At 40.4% G+C, this 19,532-nt stretch overlaps 1 protein-coding gene and 1 pseudogene across 1 annotated transcript in view; both read right to left on the reverse strand.

Annotated features, from left to right (window-relative positions):
- DNAH8 (dynein axonemal heavy chain 8) overlaps positions 1–19,532 on the reverse strand; it is a 369,397-nt gene that overhangs the window by 298,468 nt on the left and 51,397 nt on the right. The window contains exons 10-11 of the mRNA XM_032410111.1: positions 17,992–18,093; positions 3,551–3,697 (exon numbers count right to left, since the gene is read on the reverse strand). Of these exons, the coding sequence (XP_032266002.1) occupies positions 3,551–3,697; positions 17,992–18,093 (249 nt within the window). The remainder of the gene's footprint in view (positions 1–3,550; positions 3,698–17,991; positions 18,094–19,532) is intronic.
- LOC116635737 lies at positions 4,194–16,056 on the reverse strand (annotated as a pseudogene).

Below are 19,532 nucleotides of genomic sequence, written 5' to 3' on the forward strand. Positions count from 1 at the left end.
ACATACAGTCCACTCACCTTAAAAAACAAAAACAAACTGCAGAACTCAAACTACCCACATGCTCTGCTTTTCTAACCTGCCAAGACTCTGCCCATTATCCCTTACCCTGCCACCTGGCCCCAACAGCCAGATGCTGGGATGGAATTCCTGTCACTAACACGACCTCCATTTTGTCCATGGGTGGCTGAGGAGTCATCAAGAGGCAGAGACAGCAGTCTGTCCCAGGCTTGGCCTTTCGAACTCAGCCAGTGTGTCTCCCACCCCCAACACCACATAGCAACAACGTGAAAGCCAGTCATGGTGATCAACCTTGACCATGCTCCTGCTTGTTTGTTCTCATCTTGGCTTTTTCATCAGCTCTCTCTTTATCCGCTTTTGACCCTCTGATTGACAACCAACTTGTAATCCCTTCTCTGCTCACCAGCCTTGGCACCCTTTCCAGTTCTCAACTTGCTATGTTTGTCTCATCTCAGCATCACCCTACCCCACCTACAAGGCTCCAGTGCCTTAAATCTCCCCCCAGCAATACCAGCTTCCCATCCCTTCTCTCTCATAAACGTTTGGGGTGAGAAGAAAATAAAACTAAAGACAGGGCTCTGGGAAACACCAATATTCACCAAAATTTATATGGCAGGAAGAGGAAAAAGAAGCAAAGTACATCCTTAATTCTGGCTCTTTAGGACAGACTAACCCTTAATGCACCATCAAGTCTCCACCTATCAACAGAAGGTGCACTTCAGGCAACCTAGTGACATACAAGAACCTTCCTCACTTGTTCTTAAACATTTCTGCCTAACTCTGAGGTCTTAGCTCTCCAACCCCAACCTCAGTGCTGTCTGCCCTGTGACTTTGCCATGTGTTCATCCTGACATCTTAATCTCTGCTTTCCCTAAGAGGCTTTGACTTAGCTTGCCCTTCTGACTCTTCTCTTCTACTATATCAGAGTTTACAGAGGTAGCCCAACAGTGGTCCCTACTGTGGCCCACTCATCAGGAGAAGCCCATCCAGGTAGCTCAGTAACCACCTCTGGGAGATTATGGAAAACCCTGGCCATATTTCAGGGTACATTTTATAGCCCCATCTTTGCAAATCTGGATACCAATATTCACCAGTTACACATGGGAGTGATGCCTATCAACTAAGGGATTCTTAGTACAGGGGAATTGGGATAACCTAGCAATCAGAATGCACTTTAGGTGAAGTCTCCAGGGGGTGCTGCATTAGCTCTGGTTGCTGAGCCCTTGTGGCATGAAGTTGTGTCCTTAAGATTAGAGGCAAGACTTCTCCAGAGGTAGAGTCAGGTAATTGGTTAGTGCAGCTGGCCATTACCACCCACTTCCTCTAGCATCAGGAATATTCAGGCTGCTACTTCATGGATAGATGCCCATTATGCCCAGCATTAGACCTGCCACCAAAATCTTTACTGCTAATGGGCTAACCATTAAAGTCCAACCCTGAAACTCTACCAAGTGTAAAACTATACCCAAATTGTCAAGGGGACTAGCCCCTGGAAAAATTTAGAATAACCAGGACCTACCCCAAGCTTTACACTACAGTGCATTCAGAAACATTAAGCATCTTTATGGAACAAGGTCTGACCAATGGCGCCTCCATGCCAATAACCTTCTAATTGGACATTTGTCCCCAAGAAATCTCTATTGTTCACAAAACAACTCCATACAACAGTTTCCTACATAGAGTACAAAAGCACAAGCAACAGAAAAAAATCATAAATTGGACTTTACCAAAATTAAAAACTATTGTGCTTCAAAGGACACCATCAAGAAAGTGAAAAGATAACTCTCAGAATGGATAAAAATATAATATCTGATAAGAGACTCACCCAGAATATATAAAGAACTCTTACAACTCAGCAATAGAAATACAAATAACAAATTAAAAATGTGCAAAGGATGTGACTATAATTTCTCCAAAGAAGAATTATGAATGGACTATAAGCAAATTAAAAGGTGTTCAACATCATTAGTCATCAGCAAAATGCAAATCAAAACCATAGTGAGATAGATGTTACTTCACACCCTCTAGTTTGTCTAAATTCAAAAAGGTAGACAATAATAAGTATTGACAAGGATGTGGAAAATCAAAACCCTCATACATTGCTGGTGAAAATGTAAAATGATACAGCTGTTTTGAAAAATGGTTTGGCAGTTCCTCAAAAAGTTACCATATGGCCCAGAGATTCCAATCCTATGTATATACTCAAGTGAAACAACAACATGTGTCCACACAAGAACATGTACAAACATGTTCACAGCAGCATTATTCATACTAGTCAAGAAGTGGAAACAACCAAAGTGTCCATCAACTAATGAGTGGATAAATAAAATGTGGCATCCATACAATGTCATATGATTCAGCAATAAAAAATAATGCTACAACATGGATGAACCTTCAAAACATGATGCTAAGTGAAAGAAGTCACTCACAAAAGACCACATATTATATGATTTCATTTATATAAAATGTTCCAAACAGGCAAATCTATAGAAACAGAAAGTAGATTAGTGGCTGCTTAGGGGTGAGTAGAGGGGAGAAGAGTGTGACAGGTGGATGGGGTTTTTTTAGTGGGAACAAAAATGTGCTAAAATTAGACTATGGTAATGGTTACACAACGCTTTGAATATATTAGAAAATACAGACTTGTACAATTTAAATTGGTGAATTGTACGGTATGTGAATTATATCTCAGTAAAGCTGCTAAAGAAACAAACAAAAAAACAGCTCCACACAAGCATGTATGAAGGACCCCACTCAATAACTTGGTTCTCTTCATCACCCACACTTTCCTATCCTGGACAGATCAGGAGAGTACAGATAAAAACCAGGCTTCCAGACATGTCTAGGAGATGCCCTTCAACCTGTGTGATACCCTCACCAATTTCCAACAAATGATGAACAGAATCCTAAATATTACCAGGACCTAAGGAGTGGGCCAACTCCTGGAGGAGAAGAAGGGGTGGTACCTACATGATATCTTTATACACTTTTCAAAAGCTGACTCCAAGAAGCCCCTGGTATGGGCTTCCCGATACCCCCTGAAAAAATATCAACCCCTCAGCTAGAGCTAATACATGAATCAAAGGTGAAGTGTCTGACCTGTGCCTGCCCAGCAAAGGCTCCCTCACACAATGTTTAGGTATACACCATTTTTACTGGCCTAGAAAGAGAAGGTGTCTATACATCCAGATATTGCACTACTACTGGGTTCCACCAGGTATTGTGGGCATTTCACCACACACTTTTCCTCAGCCTAATACAATCGTTAGACACAGAAGCTTCTAAGGTCAAGCTCCATAGGTAGAGGTAGAATTGAGGTCTTGACAGAGGGGAAAGTCTGCAATAGCTTTGCAGTCATCAGGACTGAAAAATAAGTTAGACCAAAATGTAGTGATCTGTAAGTAATAGGAACTGATTCATATCAACAGTGAGACAAGAGATCCAGGTCAGTAATTCTCAACTATGCCACATAAAGTACGAAATAACCAGAAGGGGAGGGGTGGTGTGGATACAGTGACTGAATATTGGTTACCTTCTCCAGTCTTTTGCAGAAAGCTTCAAATTTTCCAAATATATACATTTCTGAAACCTCAAAAGATTTTTCCCCTGAGGATTCTAAAATCTGTTTCCTTGTTTTATGAAAAGATGTCTGATATTCCTTGAATAGAAAAATGCAATCCTATGAGAAAATTAAAAGAAGGAGAGAACAGGTGATGAGAGTTTATTCAGGAGTCAATCATTCAAGAATCTGTCTTCATGCAGAACTGATCACACCAGCCCAACAGGAGCTGTTGCTGTTGAAATTAAAACTCAAGTTCTCCACCTACATATTGAGAAGTCTGGGAAAGTGAATGTAGTTTCTCTTAATTTACATCATATTATCATCTTCTTCATTCTCACTATTTCCCTTCTCTCCTATCCTTACCAGAGTATGCCATACATTGTTTGCATATTTTCATGGCTAATTAGAACTCCTGGGAGGTCAGAAATTATCTCTCAATTCTATTTATTATCACTCATCTATCACTTAGTATCTGTCTTCTCTTCAGCATTCTTTACAAACAGGTATGTAAAATATTAAGACTCTGTGATACTAATTTATTGTCCAAGCACTGTTTCTCCACAAGGAAATCCTAGAGTCTTTGTGAGTACATTGCTGAAACCCTAGTATTTGATTACAGTTGTCCCACGGGCCAGGCTGGAGAACCTGTTAGAAATATAAAAGAAGACACAGTCCCTAAGGTCCAATAGGAATTCTCTGTCATTTTGAGTTAACATTTCCAACAAACCATTAAAAAAAATAATGTTGGGGCAGAGCAAGATGGCGGAGGAATAGGAGACCTGGATTTCGTTTGGTCTCAGGAATTCAGCTGGATAGGGATCAAACCATTCTGAACACCTACAAACTCAACAGGAGATCAAAGAAAAGAATAGCAACAACTCTCTGAACAGAAAAGCGACCATTTTCTGGAAGGTAGGATGTGCGGAGAAGTGAATCCGGGGCGATATTCAGGGGGATAGGGGGGGGGGGGGGGGGGGCCACCGTCGGCCGCTTCTGGCAAATGATAGAGCCATGGAGCACAAAATCAGAACTCTTAGAAGTCTGCTCCACTGAGGAATGTCACTCCGGTGGCTAAGCGGGGGGTGGAACCCTCGCGGGACAGTATGGTCTCAGGACCCTCGGGGTCACAGGAAGACCGGGGGTGCCTGAGTGCGGCAGAGCTCCCAGGTATCGGAGCGGGGAAGCTGGCTGCAGAGACGGAGCCGAGGCGCGGGCTCTCAGCTCGGGGTTGCCATAAACCATAATCCGGGGCACAGTTGGGCCACTGCTCCTCCAGCAGGGACCCAACAAGCAGCAGATCCAGGGAGACTCACCTTCCTCCCCTGGGAGGAGCAGCGTGGGAGAGCACTGCAGGGATCTGCTGGGTTTGGAGACTGGACACCCAGTCGGGTGCCAGAGATAGAAACGCTCGGTCACAGGCCGGGTGAGCACAGAGTGCGGCCAGAGACCAGGAAGACGGGAGTGACTGACTGCTTTTCTCTGGGGGCGCACTGAGGAGCGGGGCCCCGAATTCTCAGCTCCTCCAAGGCAGAGATTGGGAGGCCGCCATTTTCACTCTCGGCCTCCAGAGCTGTAGGGAAAGCTTGCAGGGAACAAAAGCTCCTGAGAGCAAACCCGAGCACATTACTTAGTCTGGACCCGGCAAGGGCGGGGCAATTCCGCCTCCGGCAAAGACATTGGGGAACCATGGCAACAGGCCCCTCCCCCAGGAGATCAGCAAGAATGGCCAGCCAAGACCAAGTTTACCGATCAATGAGCACGGCAGAACTCCAGCGCTAGGAGAATAATGCACATAGAATCCATGGCTTTTTTACCATGACTCTTTAGTCTTTCAAAGTTAATTTTTTTAACTGTTTTTTTTTTTTGAATTTTTCTTTTTCCCTTTTTCAACCAACATCTTATCAATCCCTTTTTTAAAAAACATTTTTATTTTTCATTTTTAGAGTCATATTATATCCCTTCATAGTAGTTACCCATATTTTTGGCATATATATATAAGTTGTTCTCTCTTTAAAATTTTGAGATAGTTTCTTCTAACAGATCAAAATATACCCTAAATCTCTAGTGTATGGTTTTGTTCTACTCTCCTGCCTGATCACATTCTCTCCCTTTTTTTTTTCTTTTTTTTTTAATCCTCTTCTTTCTTTTTTCAAACAACTTCTTATCAATTCCTTTTATAAAATTTTTTATAATTTTCATCTTTACAGTCATATTCCATCCCTTCATCTCCTTCAACCCTTATTTTTGTACATATATAAGTTTTTCTTTCTTTAAAATTTTGGGAGGCACTTTCTTCTAACAGACCAAAATACACCCAAAATCTAGTGTGTGGCACTGATCTATGCACCAGCCTGATCATATTTGATCACATTCTGTTTTTTTGTTTTGTTTTGTTCTGTTTTTGTTTGTTTTTATCTTTTTCTTTTTCTTTTTTTTTCTTTTTTCTTTCTTTCCCTTTCTTTCCCCCCGGCTTCAGGTCTTTTCTGATTTGTTTAGAGTATATTTTCTAGGGACGTTGTTACCCTATTAGCATTTTATTCTCTCATTAATCTATTCTCCTCTGGACAAAATGACAAGATGGAAAAATCACCTCAACAAAAAGAACAAGAGGTAATACCAACTGCCAGGGACCTACTCAATACGGACATTAGTACGATGTCGGATCTAGAGTTCAGAATCATCACTTTAAAGATACTAGCTGGGCTTGAAAAAGCATGGAAGTGATTAGAGAAACCCTTTCTGGAGAAATAAAAGAACGAAAATCTAACCAAGTTGAAATCAAAAAGGCTATTAATGAGGTGCAATCAAAAATGGGGGCGCTAACTGCTAGGATAAATGAGGAAGAAGAGAGAATCAGTGATATAGAAGACCAAATGATGGAAAATAAAGAAGTTGGGAAAAAGAGAGATCAACAACTACTGGATCACGAGGGCAGAATTCGAGAGATAAGCGATACCATAAGACAAAACAACATTAGAATAACTGGGATCCCAGAAGAAGAAGAAAGAGAGAGAGGGGCAGAAGGTATATTGGAGCAAATTATAGCAGAGAACTTCCCTAATTTGGGGAAGGAAACACACATCAAAATCCAGGAGGCACAGAGAACCCCTCTCAAAATCAATAAAAATAGGGTCAACACCTCGACATCTAATAGTAAAACTTACGAGTCTCAGAGACAAAGAGAAAATCCTGAAAGCAGCTCAGGAGAAGAGAGATGTAAGCTATAATGGTAGAAACATTAGATTGGCAACAGACCTATCCACAGAACCTGGCAGGCCAGAAAGGACTGGCATGATATATTCAGAGCACTAAACGAGAAAAATAAGCAGCCAAGAATACTATATCCAGCTAGGCTGTCATTGAAAATAGGAGAGATAAAAAGCTTCCAGGACAATCAAAAACTAAAGGAATTTGCAAACACAAAACCAGCCCTACAAGAAATATTGAAAGGGGTCCTCTAAGCAAAGAGAGAGCCTAAAAGTAACATAGACCAGAAAGGAACACAGACAATATACAGTAACAGTCACCTTACAGGCAATACAATGGCACTAAATTCATATCTTTCAATAGTTACCCTGCATGTAAATGGGCTAAATGCCCCAATCAAAAGACACAGGCTCTCAGATTGGATAAAAAAAAAAAAGACCCATTGATATGCTGTCTGCCAGAGACTCATTTTAGACCCAAAGACACCCCAGATTGAAAGTGAGGGGGTGGAAAACCATTTACCATGCTAATGGACACCAAAAGAAAGCTGGGGTGGCAATCCTTATAGCAGACAAATTAGATTTTAAACCAAAGACTATAATAAGAGATGAGGAGGGGCACTATATCCTACTCAAAGAATCTATCCAACAAGAAGATCTAACAATTGTAAATATCTATGCCCCTAACATGGGAGCAGCCAATTATATAAGGCAATTAATAACAAAAGCAAAGAAACACATCCACAACAATACACTAATAGTGGGGGACTTTAACACCCCCCTCACTGAAATGGACAGATCATCTAAGCAAAAGATCAACAAGGAAATAAAGACTTTAAATGACACACTGGACCAAATGGACTTCACAGATAAATTCAGAACATTCCATCCCAAAGCAACAGAATACACATTCTTCTCTAGCGCCCATTGAACATTCTCCAGAATTGATCACATCCTAGGTCACAAATCAGGTCTCAACTGGTACCAAAAGATTGGGATCATTCCCTGCGTATTTTTGGAACTAGAACTCAATCACAAGAGGAAAGTCAGAAAGAACTCAAATACATGGAGGCTAAAGAGCATCCTACTAAAGAATGAATGGGTCAACCAGGAAATTAAAGAAGAATTAAAAAAATTCATGGAAACCAATGAAAATGAAAACACAACTGTTCAAAATCTTTGGGATGCAGCAAAGGCAGTCCTAAGAGGAAAGTATATAGCAATACAAGCCTTTCTCAAGAGACAAGAAAGGTCTCAAATACACAACCTAACCCTATACCTAAAGGAGCTGGAGAAAGGACAGCAAATAGAGCCTAAACCCAGCAGGAGAAGAGAAATAATAAAGATCAGAGCAGAAATCAATGAAATAGAAACCAAAAGAATGGTAGAACAGATCAACAAAACTAGGAGCTGGTTCTTTGAAAGAATTAATAAGATTGATAAACCCCTGGCCAGACTCACCAAAAGAAAAGAGAAATGACCCAAATCAACAAAATCATGAATGAAAGAGGAGAGATCACAACCAACACCAAAGAAATACAAACAATTCTAAGAACATATTATGAGCAACTGTATGCCAGCAAATTAGATAACCTGGAAGAAATGGATGCATTCCTAGAGATGTATCAACTACCACAACTGAACCAGGAAGAAATAGAAAACCTGAAAAGACCTATAACCACTAAGGAAATTGAAGCAGTCATCAAAAATCTCCCAACAAACAAAAGCCCCAGGCCAGATGGCTTCCCAGGGGAATTCTACCAAACATTTCAAGAGGAATTAATACCTATTCTTCTGAAACTGTTCCAAAAAAATAGAAATGGAAGGAAAACTTCCAAACTCGTTTTATGAGGCCACTAATACCTTGATCCCCAAACCAGACAAAGACCCCATCAAAAAGGAGAATTACAGACCAATATCCTTGATGAACATGGATGCAAAAATTCTCACCAAAATACTAGCCAATAGGATCCAACAGTACATTAAAAGGATTATTCACCACAACCAAGTGGGATTTATCCCTGGGCTGCAAGGTTGGTTCAACATCTGCAAATCAATCAATGTGATACAATACATTAATAAAAGAAAGAACAAGAACTATATGATCCTCTCAATAGATGCAGAAAAAGCATTTGACAAAGTACAGCATCCTTTCTTGATTAAAACTCTTCAGAGTATAGGGATAGAGGGTACAAACCTCAATATCATAAAAATCATCTATGAAAAACCCACAGCAAATATCATTCTCCATGGGGAAAAACTGAAAGCTTTCCTCCTAAGGTCAGGAACACAGCAGGGATGTCCACTATCACCACTGCTATTCAACATAGTACTAAAGTCCTAGCCACAGCAATCAGACAACAAAAAGAAATAAAAGGCATCCAAATTGGCAAAGAAGAAGTCAAACTCTCACTCTTTGCAGATGATATGATACTTTATGTGGAAAACCCAAAAGACTCCACCTCAACACTGCTAGAACTCATACAGGAATTCAGTAAAGTGGCAGGATATAAAAACAATGCACAGAAGTCAGTGCCATTCCTATACATCAACAACAAGACAGAAGGAGAAATTAAGGAGTCAATCCCATTTACAATTGCACCCAAAACCATAAGATACCTAGGAATAAATGTAACCAAAGAGGCAAAGGATCTGTACTCAGAAAACTATAAAATACTCATGAAACAAATTGAGGAAGACAGAAAGAAATGGAAAAACGTTCCATGCTCATGGATTGGAAGAACAAATATTGTGAAGATGTCAATGCTACCTAGAGCAATCTACACATTCAATGCAATCCCCATCAAAATACCATCCACTTTTTTCAAAGAAATGGAACAAATAATCCTAAAATTTGTATGGAATGAGAAAAGACCCCAAATAGCCAGAGGAATGTTGAAAAAGAAAAGAAAAGCTGGTGGCATCACAATTCCGGACTTCCAGCTCTATTACAAAGCTGTCATCATCCAGACAGTATGGTACTGGCACAAAAACAGACCCATAGATCAATGGAACAGAATAGAGAGCCCAGAAGTGGACCCTCAATTCTATGGTCAACTAATCTTCGACAAAGCAGGAAAGAATGTCCAATGGAAAAAAGACAGTCTCCTCAACAAATGGTGTTGGGAAAATCGGACAGCCACATGCAGAAGAATGAAACTGGACCATTTTCTTACACCACACACAAAAATAGACTCAAAATGGTTGAAAGACCTCAATGTGAGACAGGAGTTCATCAAAATCCTAAAGGAGAACACAGGCAGCAACCTCTTCGACCTCAGCCGCAGCAGCTTCTTCCTAGAAACATCACCAAAGGCAAGGGAAGCAAGGGCAAAAATGAACTATTGGGACTTCATCAAGATAAAAAGCTTTTGCATAGCAAAAGAAACAGTCAACAAAACCAAAAGACAACCGACAGAATGGGAGAAGATATTTGCAAATGACATATCAGATAAAGGGCTAGTATCCAAAATCTATAAAGAACTTATCAAACTCAACACCCAAAGAACAAAGAATCCAATCAAGAAATGGGCAGAAGACATGAACAGACATTTTTCCAAAGAAGACATCCAAACGGCCAACAGACACATGAAAAAGTGCTCAACATCACACGGCATCAGGGAAATCCAAATCAAAACCTCAATGAGATACCACCTCACACCAGTCAGAATGGCTAAAATTATCAAGTCAGGAAATGACAGATGTTGGCGGGGATGCAGAGAAAGGGGAACCCTTCTACACTGTTGGCGGGAATGCAAGCTGGTGCAACCACTCTGGAAAACAGTATGGAGGTTCCTCAAAAAGTTGAAAATAGAGCTACCCTATGATCCAGCAATTGCACTACTGGGTATTTACCCCAAAGATACAAATGTAGGGATCCGAGGGGGTACATGCACCCAGATGTTTATAGCAGCAATGTCCACAATAGCCAAACTGTGGAAAGAGCCAAGATGTCCATCGACAGATGAATGGATAAAGAGGTGGTATATATATACAATGGAGTATTATGCAGCCATCAAAAGGAATGAGATCTTGCCATTTGCAATGACGTGGATGGAACTGGAAGGTGTTATGCTGAGCGAAATAAGTCAATCAGAGAAAGACATGTATCATATGACCTCACTGATATGAGGAATTCTTAATTTCCGGAAACAAACTGAGGGTTGCTGGAGTAGGGGGTGGGGTGGGAGGGATGGGGTGGCTGGGTGATAGACACTGGGGAGGGTATGTGCTATGGTGCGCACTGTGAATTGTGCAAGATTGTTGAATCACAGATCTGTACCTCTGAAACAAATAATGCAATATATGTTAAGAAAAAAAAAAGAAGATAGCAGGAGGGGAAGAATGAAGGGGGGGAAATTGGAGGGGGAGACCAACCATGAGAGACAATGGACTCTGTAAAACAAACTGAGGGTTCTAGAGGGGAGGGGGGTAGGAGGATAGGTTAGCCTGGTGATGGGTATTAAAGAGGGGACGTTCTGCATGGAGCACTGGGTGTTATGCACAAACAATGAATCATGGAACACTACATCAAAAACTAATGATGTAATGTATGGTGATTAACATATCAATAAAAAAATTTAAAAAAAATAATGTTAAACTTTTCCAAAGCCACCAATGGCCAGTCAAATCTTCATCACAGCCCCATCTCTCTGGTTCTCACTCTTCCATCTCCCTCCTTGCAAATAAGGACTCTTGCAATTACATTGGGACCACTTGGATAATCCAGGATAATCTCCCCATGCCAAAGTCAGCTGATTAGCAACACTAATACTATCTACAATCTTATTTTCTTTTCATATAACATAATATATTCACCTGTTCCGGGGATTAGGACATGGACATCTTTGGGGAGCTATTTTCTGCCTACCACAGCCACTAAATCAGAATTTCTGTGAGTGAGACTCAGGAATCTATATTTTTAACAAGTTCCCGGGTGATTCCCATAAACATTCAGATTTGTGAATAAATGGTCTCATACATCTTCCCTCTTCTATCTCAATCTCCAAAACAACATAATTGCTCCATTCAAGGTCACTGATTATTTTTCACTCATCTAACAATAGTTTATTAGTACCCACCAAGTGTTAGGAACTCCTTGAGATGCTAGGAATAAAGATAAGACCCCTAACCCTCATGGAATATACCATCTAATAGCAATTACTTTATATTACTTCCTCTTCACCACTCAATCTCTTCATGTTGGACAAATAAGGTAAAGGACTTGAATAGACATTTCTCCAAAGAAATTATCAAACTGAGGGTTTTAGAGGGGAGAGGGTGGGGAAAGGGGTAAGCCTGGTGATGGGTATTAAGGAGGGCAGGTATTTCATGGAGCACTTGGTGTTATATGCAAACAATGAATCATGGAACACTACATCAAAAACTAATGATGTACTGTATGGTGACTAACATAACATAATAAAAAAAATTATAAAAAAAAGAAGATATACAAATGGCCAATAAGCACATGAAAAGATGCTCAATCATAACTAGCCATTAGGGAAATGCAAATCAAAACCACAGTGAGATACCACTTCACACCCAATCAGGATGGCTATTATCAACAAAATGGAAAATAACAGGCACTTGCAAGGATGTGGAGAAACTGGAACCCTCCTGCATTGCTGATGGCAATGTGAAATGATACAGCCACTGAGGAAAATAGTTTGGTGGTTCCTCAAAAAATTAAACATAAAATTACCATATTGCCTAGCACTTCCAGTTCTAGGTATATACCCTATATACTTCCAAAAGAATTGGAAGCAAAGACTCAAACCGATAATTGCACACCAGTGTTTATAGCAGAATTACTCACAAAGATAAATGGTGGTAATAATCCAGATGTCTATCAACAAATGAATTGATTTTAAAAATGTGGTATATCCATACAATGGAACATTACTTAGCCATAAAAAGGAATGAAATTCTGACATATGCTACCTACATGACTGAACTTGCTAAGGGAAAGAAGCCAGACACAAAAGGACAAATACTGTAAGATTCCACTTAAAGGGGGTACCTAGAATAGGCAAATTTATAGAGACAGAAAATAGAACACAGGTTCCCAGAGGCTGTGGGGAGGAGAGTTTTGGGAGTTATTGTTTAGTGGGTACAGAGTTTTAGTTTGGGATGATGCAAAAGTTCTGGAAATGTAAAGTCATGACGGATGCACAATATTGGGATGCCACTGAACCACAGGCTTGGAAATGGTTAAAATGGTAAATTTTATGTTATGTATATTTTGTCACAATTTTAAAACTTCAATTGTAAAAAACAAAAACAATTTTAAAATCTTCCCACAAAGAAAATGTCAAGCCCCGGTGACTTAATAGATGAGTTCTATCAGACCTTTTTTTTTAATATAATATTTTCAGTTTTATTTTTAAAAGGCACACATGACAAAGATTATTACTAAGTCGTGTCATGACTCTACTTGCACTCAGCACTTGTTCTTGAGCATCTTTCTTTGCTTTTACGGTTTCAACAAGTTCCTTATATTATTTCAGGTACTCTTTTTCCGTCCTATGAGGCACTGCTTCTGCTATTTTTCCCCCATTTTTCAGGTGTATTTATTGGATAGGTTTTCAAAGCTTGTTGCAAAAGCTTCTGTTTCTCTGTTGTCCAAGAGGTGAAATGTGTGCAGACTTTCAAAAAGCTGTCATACTGTCAGCTTGAGGTATGACTCCTTGTAGTGCACCATCTTTTTTGATGAAGGTCATGACTTCGGAGACTCTTTTTTTGCCAACTCCATAAGAAGAATATGTGTTCATGTAGTCAGCAACAGCTTCCTGTGATACTGTGATTTATAAGAAATATATATATTTGGTCATTCCGATGACCAAAATACAATTCTCATATATATTTGGTTTTTATCCATGGTTCCTGGCTCACAGCTCCCAAAAACCTTGCAATTTCCCAAATTATAAGAACAGTGGGAGTATATTTTGTTACAAGATTCAATCTCTTGTCTTCAGTTCTTGAAATTGCTTTCGAGCCATAAAGGTGAAATGGGTGTCTTGTTATTCATAACAAGCCCCTTTCCACCACAACTGGGTTTACATTATGAGGTGACTTCTGGAAGCACCTAAGGGTGGGGGCTGGTTGGCAGGGGAACCAACCAGGAATGTCCTACCCCCTGATTCTGGGAAGGGGGGGCCTAAAGTTTGAATCAACCACCAATGGACAAGGAGTTGATCAATCATGCCTATGAAATGTAATGAAACCTCCATAAAAACCCAGAAAGATGGGGGTTGGAGAACTTCCGGGTTGGTGAACACAAGGAGATCCCGGGAGAGTGGTGCACTCTGAGAGGGCATGCAAGCTCTGTGCCTTTTCCCCATGCCTTGCCCTATACGTACCTCTTCCATCTGCCTGTTCCTGAGTTGTGTTCTTGTATAATAAACCAGTAATCGAGTAAAATGCTTCTCTGAGTTCTGTGAACCACTCTAGCAAATTGCTGGAACTCAAGGTCTGAGGGTGTCATTGGAACCTCTGATCTACAGCCAGTCAGTCAAAAGCATGTGTGACAACCTGGACTTACTACTGGCATCTGAAGCCCCACTATTGTGGGATTTAACCTGTGGGATGTGATGCTATCTCCAGGTAGATATGTCAAAATTGAGTTAAACTGTAGGACACTCTGTGTCCAAGAATCACTCGTTGGTGTGGGGAACCGCCCCCTCCCCCCTACACACACACACACACACACACACACACACACACACTAGAACTGGGTCCACAACCCTTACTTCCCATCTTGAATTTGTTCCAGCAAGGAAATTCACAGCTTTGATTAGTAATTGCAGGTCAATTCTCTTCTGACCAGTTTTTACTGCCATTTCCACCTTTGGCAGTTGATGTCTCTCCATTCTTAGATGCTTGTCACATACAAGCCTCAGCTTCTTCTCTCTCTTTTCTATGTTACTCATTTGTTTCTTTTTTTTATTAATTTTATTATATTAGTCACCATACATTACATCATTAGTTTTTGATGTAGTTGTTCCATGATTCACTGTTTGTGTATAGCACCCAGTGCTCCATGCAATATGTGTCTTCTATCTGTTTTACCAGAGCAGGCATTCCTACTTCTTTTGTAGATGCTGACTCATTTCATGTAAGTACCTAAGCTTGCTAGTTGGAACATATCTGAAAGTTTTTCCACTTCTTCCTTCCAACCTGCCCCATCTCATTCTCAGAAAAGCAATTCCAGGGGCGCCTGGGTGGCTCAGATGGTTAAGCGTCTGCCTTTAGCTCAGGTCATGATCCCAGGGTCCTGGGATGGAGCCCTGCATTGGGCTCCTGGCTCAGTGGGGAGGCTGCTTCTCCCTCTCCCTCTGCCTCTCCCCCTGCTCATGCTCTCTCTCTCTATCTCTATGTCTTAAATTAATAAATAAAATCTTTTAAAAAAGAAAAAAGAAAAGCAATTCCAGGTCTCCCATGAATTTTGAAGTTTTTGCCTTTCCCTTCTAATGGTTTTTTTTTTTTTTTCTGGGTATCTTTTCCTTCCTTGACAATAATGCCTATTGACTGACCTCCACTCCCTTCTCCTTAGCAACCCAAGCAGCTTTGGATTCAGCTAATCTTTATTTTTCTTTAGCTTCTGACATCTTCTGTTTTCCTTCTGCACTCACTTTCTTCTCTGTTTCTTTCTTGGCTTTTTCGTTTTAGAATGTGTTTATCCTTGCATCACAACTACATGCATTATCAATTAACGTTCTCATTCAGCTCAGTTCTTTTTTTCTTGGTGCCCTGTTGCTCTGTCTTGTTTTTCAATCCATCTCCTGTCATCATGACATCCTGCTTCTTCATTTAAATACAAAGATTCTCTCCAGGAGTAAAAAATATACCAGAAGGAATAAAATGTCTCTACATCTTCAAATGGTGACTTCATATCACCAAGTTTAGGAGCCTTTTTATTATTTAATGATCTAGAATTCCTTTCAAGCCCTAGGGAAAACACTCTGAAGAAACTGTCCTTTGCCTTACTTTTAGAAGGAACAGACTTATGAAAAGTAAGCTGCATCTCTTAAATTCTCTTATTTTCACTGGGTCAGACATTTCATAAGGTTTCATTATGCCAGTAGTTATGAAGTAGCCATGATCTTCTTTTATTGGGTCACCAGCTTCTTTCAGGGCTATTTTAACACCACTGCTTTATGAGCAGTTTTGGTCTGTCTCTGTAACTCTGTGTCTTACATGGCCAAGTCCAAGAACCCCATAATGAGCCTGGTTCTTCCAGTCTTCGGGATCAAGTATTTTCAGCATAAGAAACTGTCCTAATGATGCAGGCATACCAGGTCTGAGGCCAGAGACGGGGTCCCACAGGACCAGCCAAGAGGGTCCTTGGCTTCACCCAGGATGGAAATCAAACGTGGGCCAGCAGAAGGTGAGAGCAGAGTTTATTGACGATGTAGAGAGAGCAGATACAGACTCAGAAAGGATAGGAGCATGAGTCATCTTTGCTTGGGGTCTGGAGTTTTTATTGGCAATCGTGGTCTGGTGCACGTGTCCTCCTAGGCGTATAGGAACTGGGCAGAACAGGACAGCGTCCAGGTGTCCTTCATAAGTCCTCATTCCCTGAAGCCAGGGGTCTTGGCATTGAGATGTCTAGGGCCAATGGTCTGGAATAGGCACACGATGGCTCTGCCTGGTCATTCCTTAGATATCATCTACTGTGCTGGAAGACTTCAAAGATACCATTATCTCTTTGTCCATTACAAGGAGAACATAAGCAATTTGCATTACAAGGCATGTGTAAAGTGGGGTGAGGGTGCAGGTCCTAGCAAGAACAGAAGCTGGAAAAGAAGCAAAGGGAAGGGAAAAACAGCTTTTTCTCTCATGGGGGTCCCTTGGGTTTCCTCATCTCAGTAACTGTAATTCTTCATCTTCTGTTCCCTCTCACCACTCTTTTTTATCGTCTGGTTCCAGAGCTCAGAGCATGGTAAAGCCCCATAAATACAGTACTTCACATCCCAGTTGGAGGGCACTGAGCATCCTTTCTGGCTCTCCCTCCCAGTTCCAGCCTGGTGCCTTGGCTCCCTAAAGCCCAGGGAGCAGCACATGAGGACTGTCAATAACCACTTCCGGATGCAGCCTTCCTGCTGTGGTCATTTCCTGAAGACTTTCAAAAAACAGATCCTTTTAATTTTATGCAAACTTTTCCAGAGAATATAAGAGGGGGGAATATTACCTTCCCCTCCTCCTCCTCCACTGAGGCTGAGACCTTAGTGCCAAAAACACTGACAAGGACAGTATGACAAAGGAAATTTACAGGCTCTCTATCTCTCATGAATATAGTTGCAAAAACTCCTAAACAAAATTGTAGCAACCCAAATTTTAGAGTGTTTAAAAAAATTTTTTTTAAAAATTAGACCATGGAACAGCTGGGTGGCTCAGTCGGTTAAACGTCTGCCTTTGGCTCAGGTCCTGAACCCAGGGTCCTGGGATCGAGTCCCACATTGGGCTCCTTGCTCAGCGGGGAGCCTGCTTCTCCCTCTGCCTCTGCTGCTCCCCCCACTTGTGTGTGCGTGCTCTCTGACAAATAAATAAATAAAATCTTTTAAAAAAAATTTACACCATGACCCGGAAAGTTTCATTTTTAAAAACCTAAAGATGTCATCTATTACACTAACAGACTGAGAAAAATCTAATAAGCATCTCAATAAATATGTGCAGAAAAACATTTTTTAAAGCCCATTCATAGCTTTAAAAAATATGTCCTAGTAGTAAGACTAGGAGCAGAACTTCCTTAATCTGATCAAAGATGTATTTAAAACCTATGAATACATCAAAATGGGGAAATGTTAGAAATGTCAGAAACATTCTCTTCCAAAAGAAGATCAAAACCAGACGCCAATAATCACCTTGACTATTTAAGAATGCATGTCAGTCCTAGCCAATGCAAAAAGTCAAGAAAATGAAATTAACAGGGGCTGCAGTGAAAGGTGGGGACCAGGGAATATGAGACAGCAAGAGGTGTCCACTATAGGCAGCCATGGAGAAGATGAGAACTAAATTTTACACTAAAGAATCCTGCACTAAATATTAAGGGAAGCCAATAATTTTAATGAGGTCTATTCATATTCTTGTGCTATTCTTTACAATGTTTTTAACATGTTTTGTGAATGAACAAAGTAAAAAAAAAAAAAAAAGGGCCAGATGGTGAAAGCTTTACTGTATGAAAATAAGAATATTTCTACAAACCTGAATTTTCTTTAATACGAGCGGTGTTTCCTGATCCCATACGTGGACAGTTCCTCCATCAGTAATATATGCTTTACATGCCGTCACCATTTGATTTGTTACCTAAAATAAATACAAGTCCAAAATAGCTATAGGTGAAGAGAGAAATAAAATTTAAGATTTTTAAACCACAAGCATAAAAATATGATAACCAGTAAACTTATGGGAGGAATGAATCACAATATAAAAAACAAAGAATACACATTCCATCAAAACCAAGACAACTCAAATTTTTTACTGCATTTAAGTCAACGTCACAGGGACCATAATTTCCGAAGTCAACTATATTTTCCTTTTGTCTATTTTTCCTCTAACTAGGATCCAAGTGTCATTCTTCACCATCCTTCAACATGCAAACTAAATTTAAAGTTAACCACCTCTCACATACCCCAAAATAGTGAGGGGGGAAAAAACAGTCAGGAGGTTAGATTGAGAAGGCAGGCCGACACACAGAAATTTTGGAGAATTCCTAAAATATAGAAAGCACACAGGATCAAATCTACAAGAGGAGAAAAAAAATAAAGATGACAGAAAACCAGGACCCCTTCTGGAGAAGGTTACTGTGAAGGTGAAAATCTTTGAGGTGGAGACAACGGGAGGTGGCCCTTGGTTGTGACCCTACACACTGAATTTGGAGCAACTTGTACAGCGGGCAACAATGGCATATGCTGACAGGACAGAGCCATGAGTGTGGACTATGCCCCAGGTAGCTATTGCACCCCAGGAGGACATGTTAGAGAAAAAGCTCTTCACATTCCCTACCTGCCACACCCCCATACATAAGAGACAGACCACAAGAAACAGAACAAGCAGGCAAATTAGGACTTAAATACAAAGATGGGCAGACAACCCAGAATCACCAAACAACTAAAGAAAATAAACATGGTGGGGCGCCTGGGTGGCTCAGTCGGTTAAGCATCAGACTCTTGATTTCAGGTCAGGTCATGATCTCAGAGTTGTGAGATCGAGCCCCACATTAGGCTCTGTGCTCAGTGGGGAGTCAGCTTGAGGATTCTCTCTCTCCTTCTCCCTCTGCCCCTTCCCCCACTCGTACTTTCGCACACTCTCTCTTTCTCTAAATATAAATAAATATATCTTTAAAAAATAAAAAGAAAAGAAACATGGTAACAGAGGCTTTAAACTCAACAGAGGAAATACAAAAAAAGATATGTAAAATATTTTAAGATATCTTTTATTAACTACATGAGAAAGATATGAGAGTATTTTACATCACAAAAAAAAAACAACTAGAGAACTTGGAAATTAAAATTTTTATTATCAAAATAAAAAAATTCTATTGATGAAATGACCAACAACTGGGACATAAACGAAGAACAAAAGAGTGGGCTGAAAGGTCAAAGGACAGAAACTGACAAAACAAAACAAAACATTAAGAGAAATGGAAGTTAAATTCAAGGGGACAGAATAAACTGAACAGGTAGGTAAGGAATACTCAAAGGAAAAAAGAGGGAAATTTCCCAGGAATAGAGACGAAAGTTTCT

This window comes from Phoca vitulina, unplaced genomic scaffold (assembly GCF_004348235.1).
Source record: "Phoca vitulina isolate PV1807 unplaced genomic scaffold, GSC_HSeal_1.0 scaffold11, whole genome shotgun sequence".
Classification (NCBI taxonomy): Eukaryota; Metazoa; Chordata; class Mammalia; order Carnivora; family Phocidae; genus Phoca; species Phoca vitulina.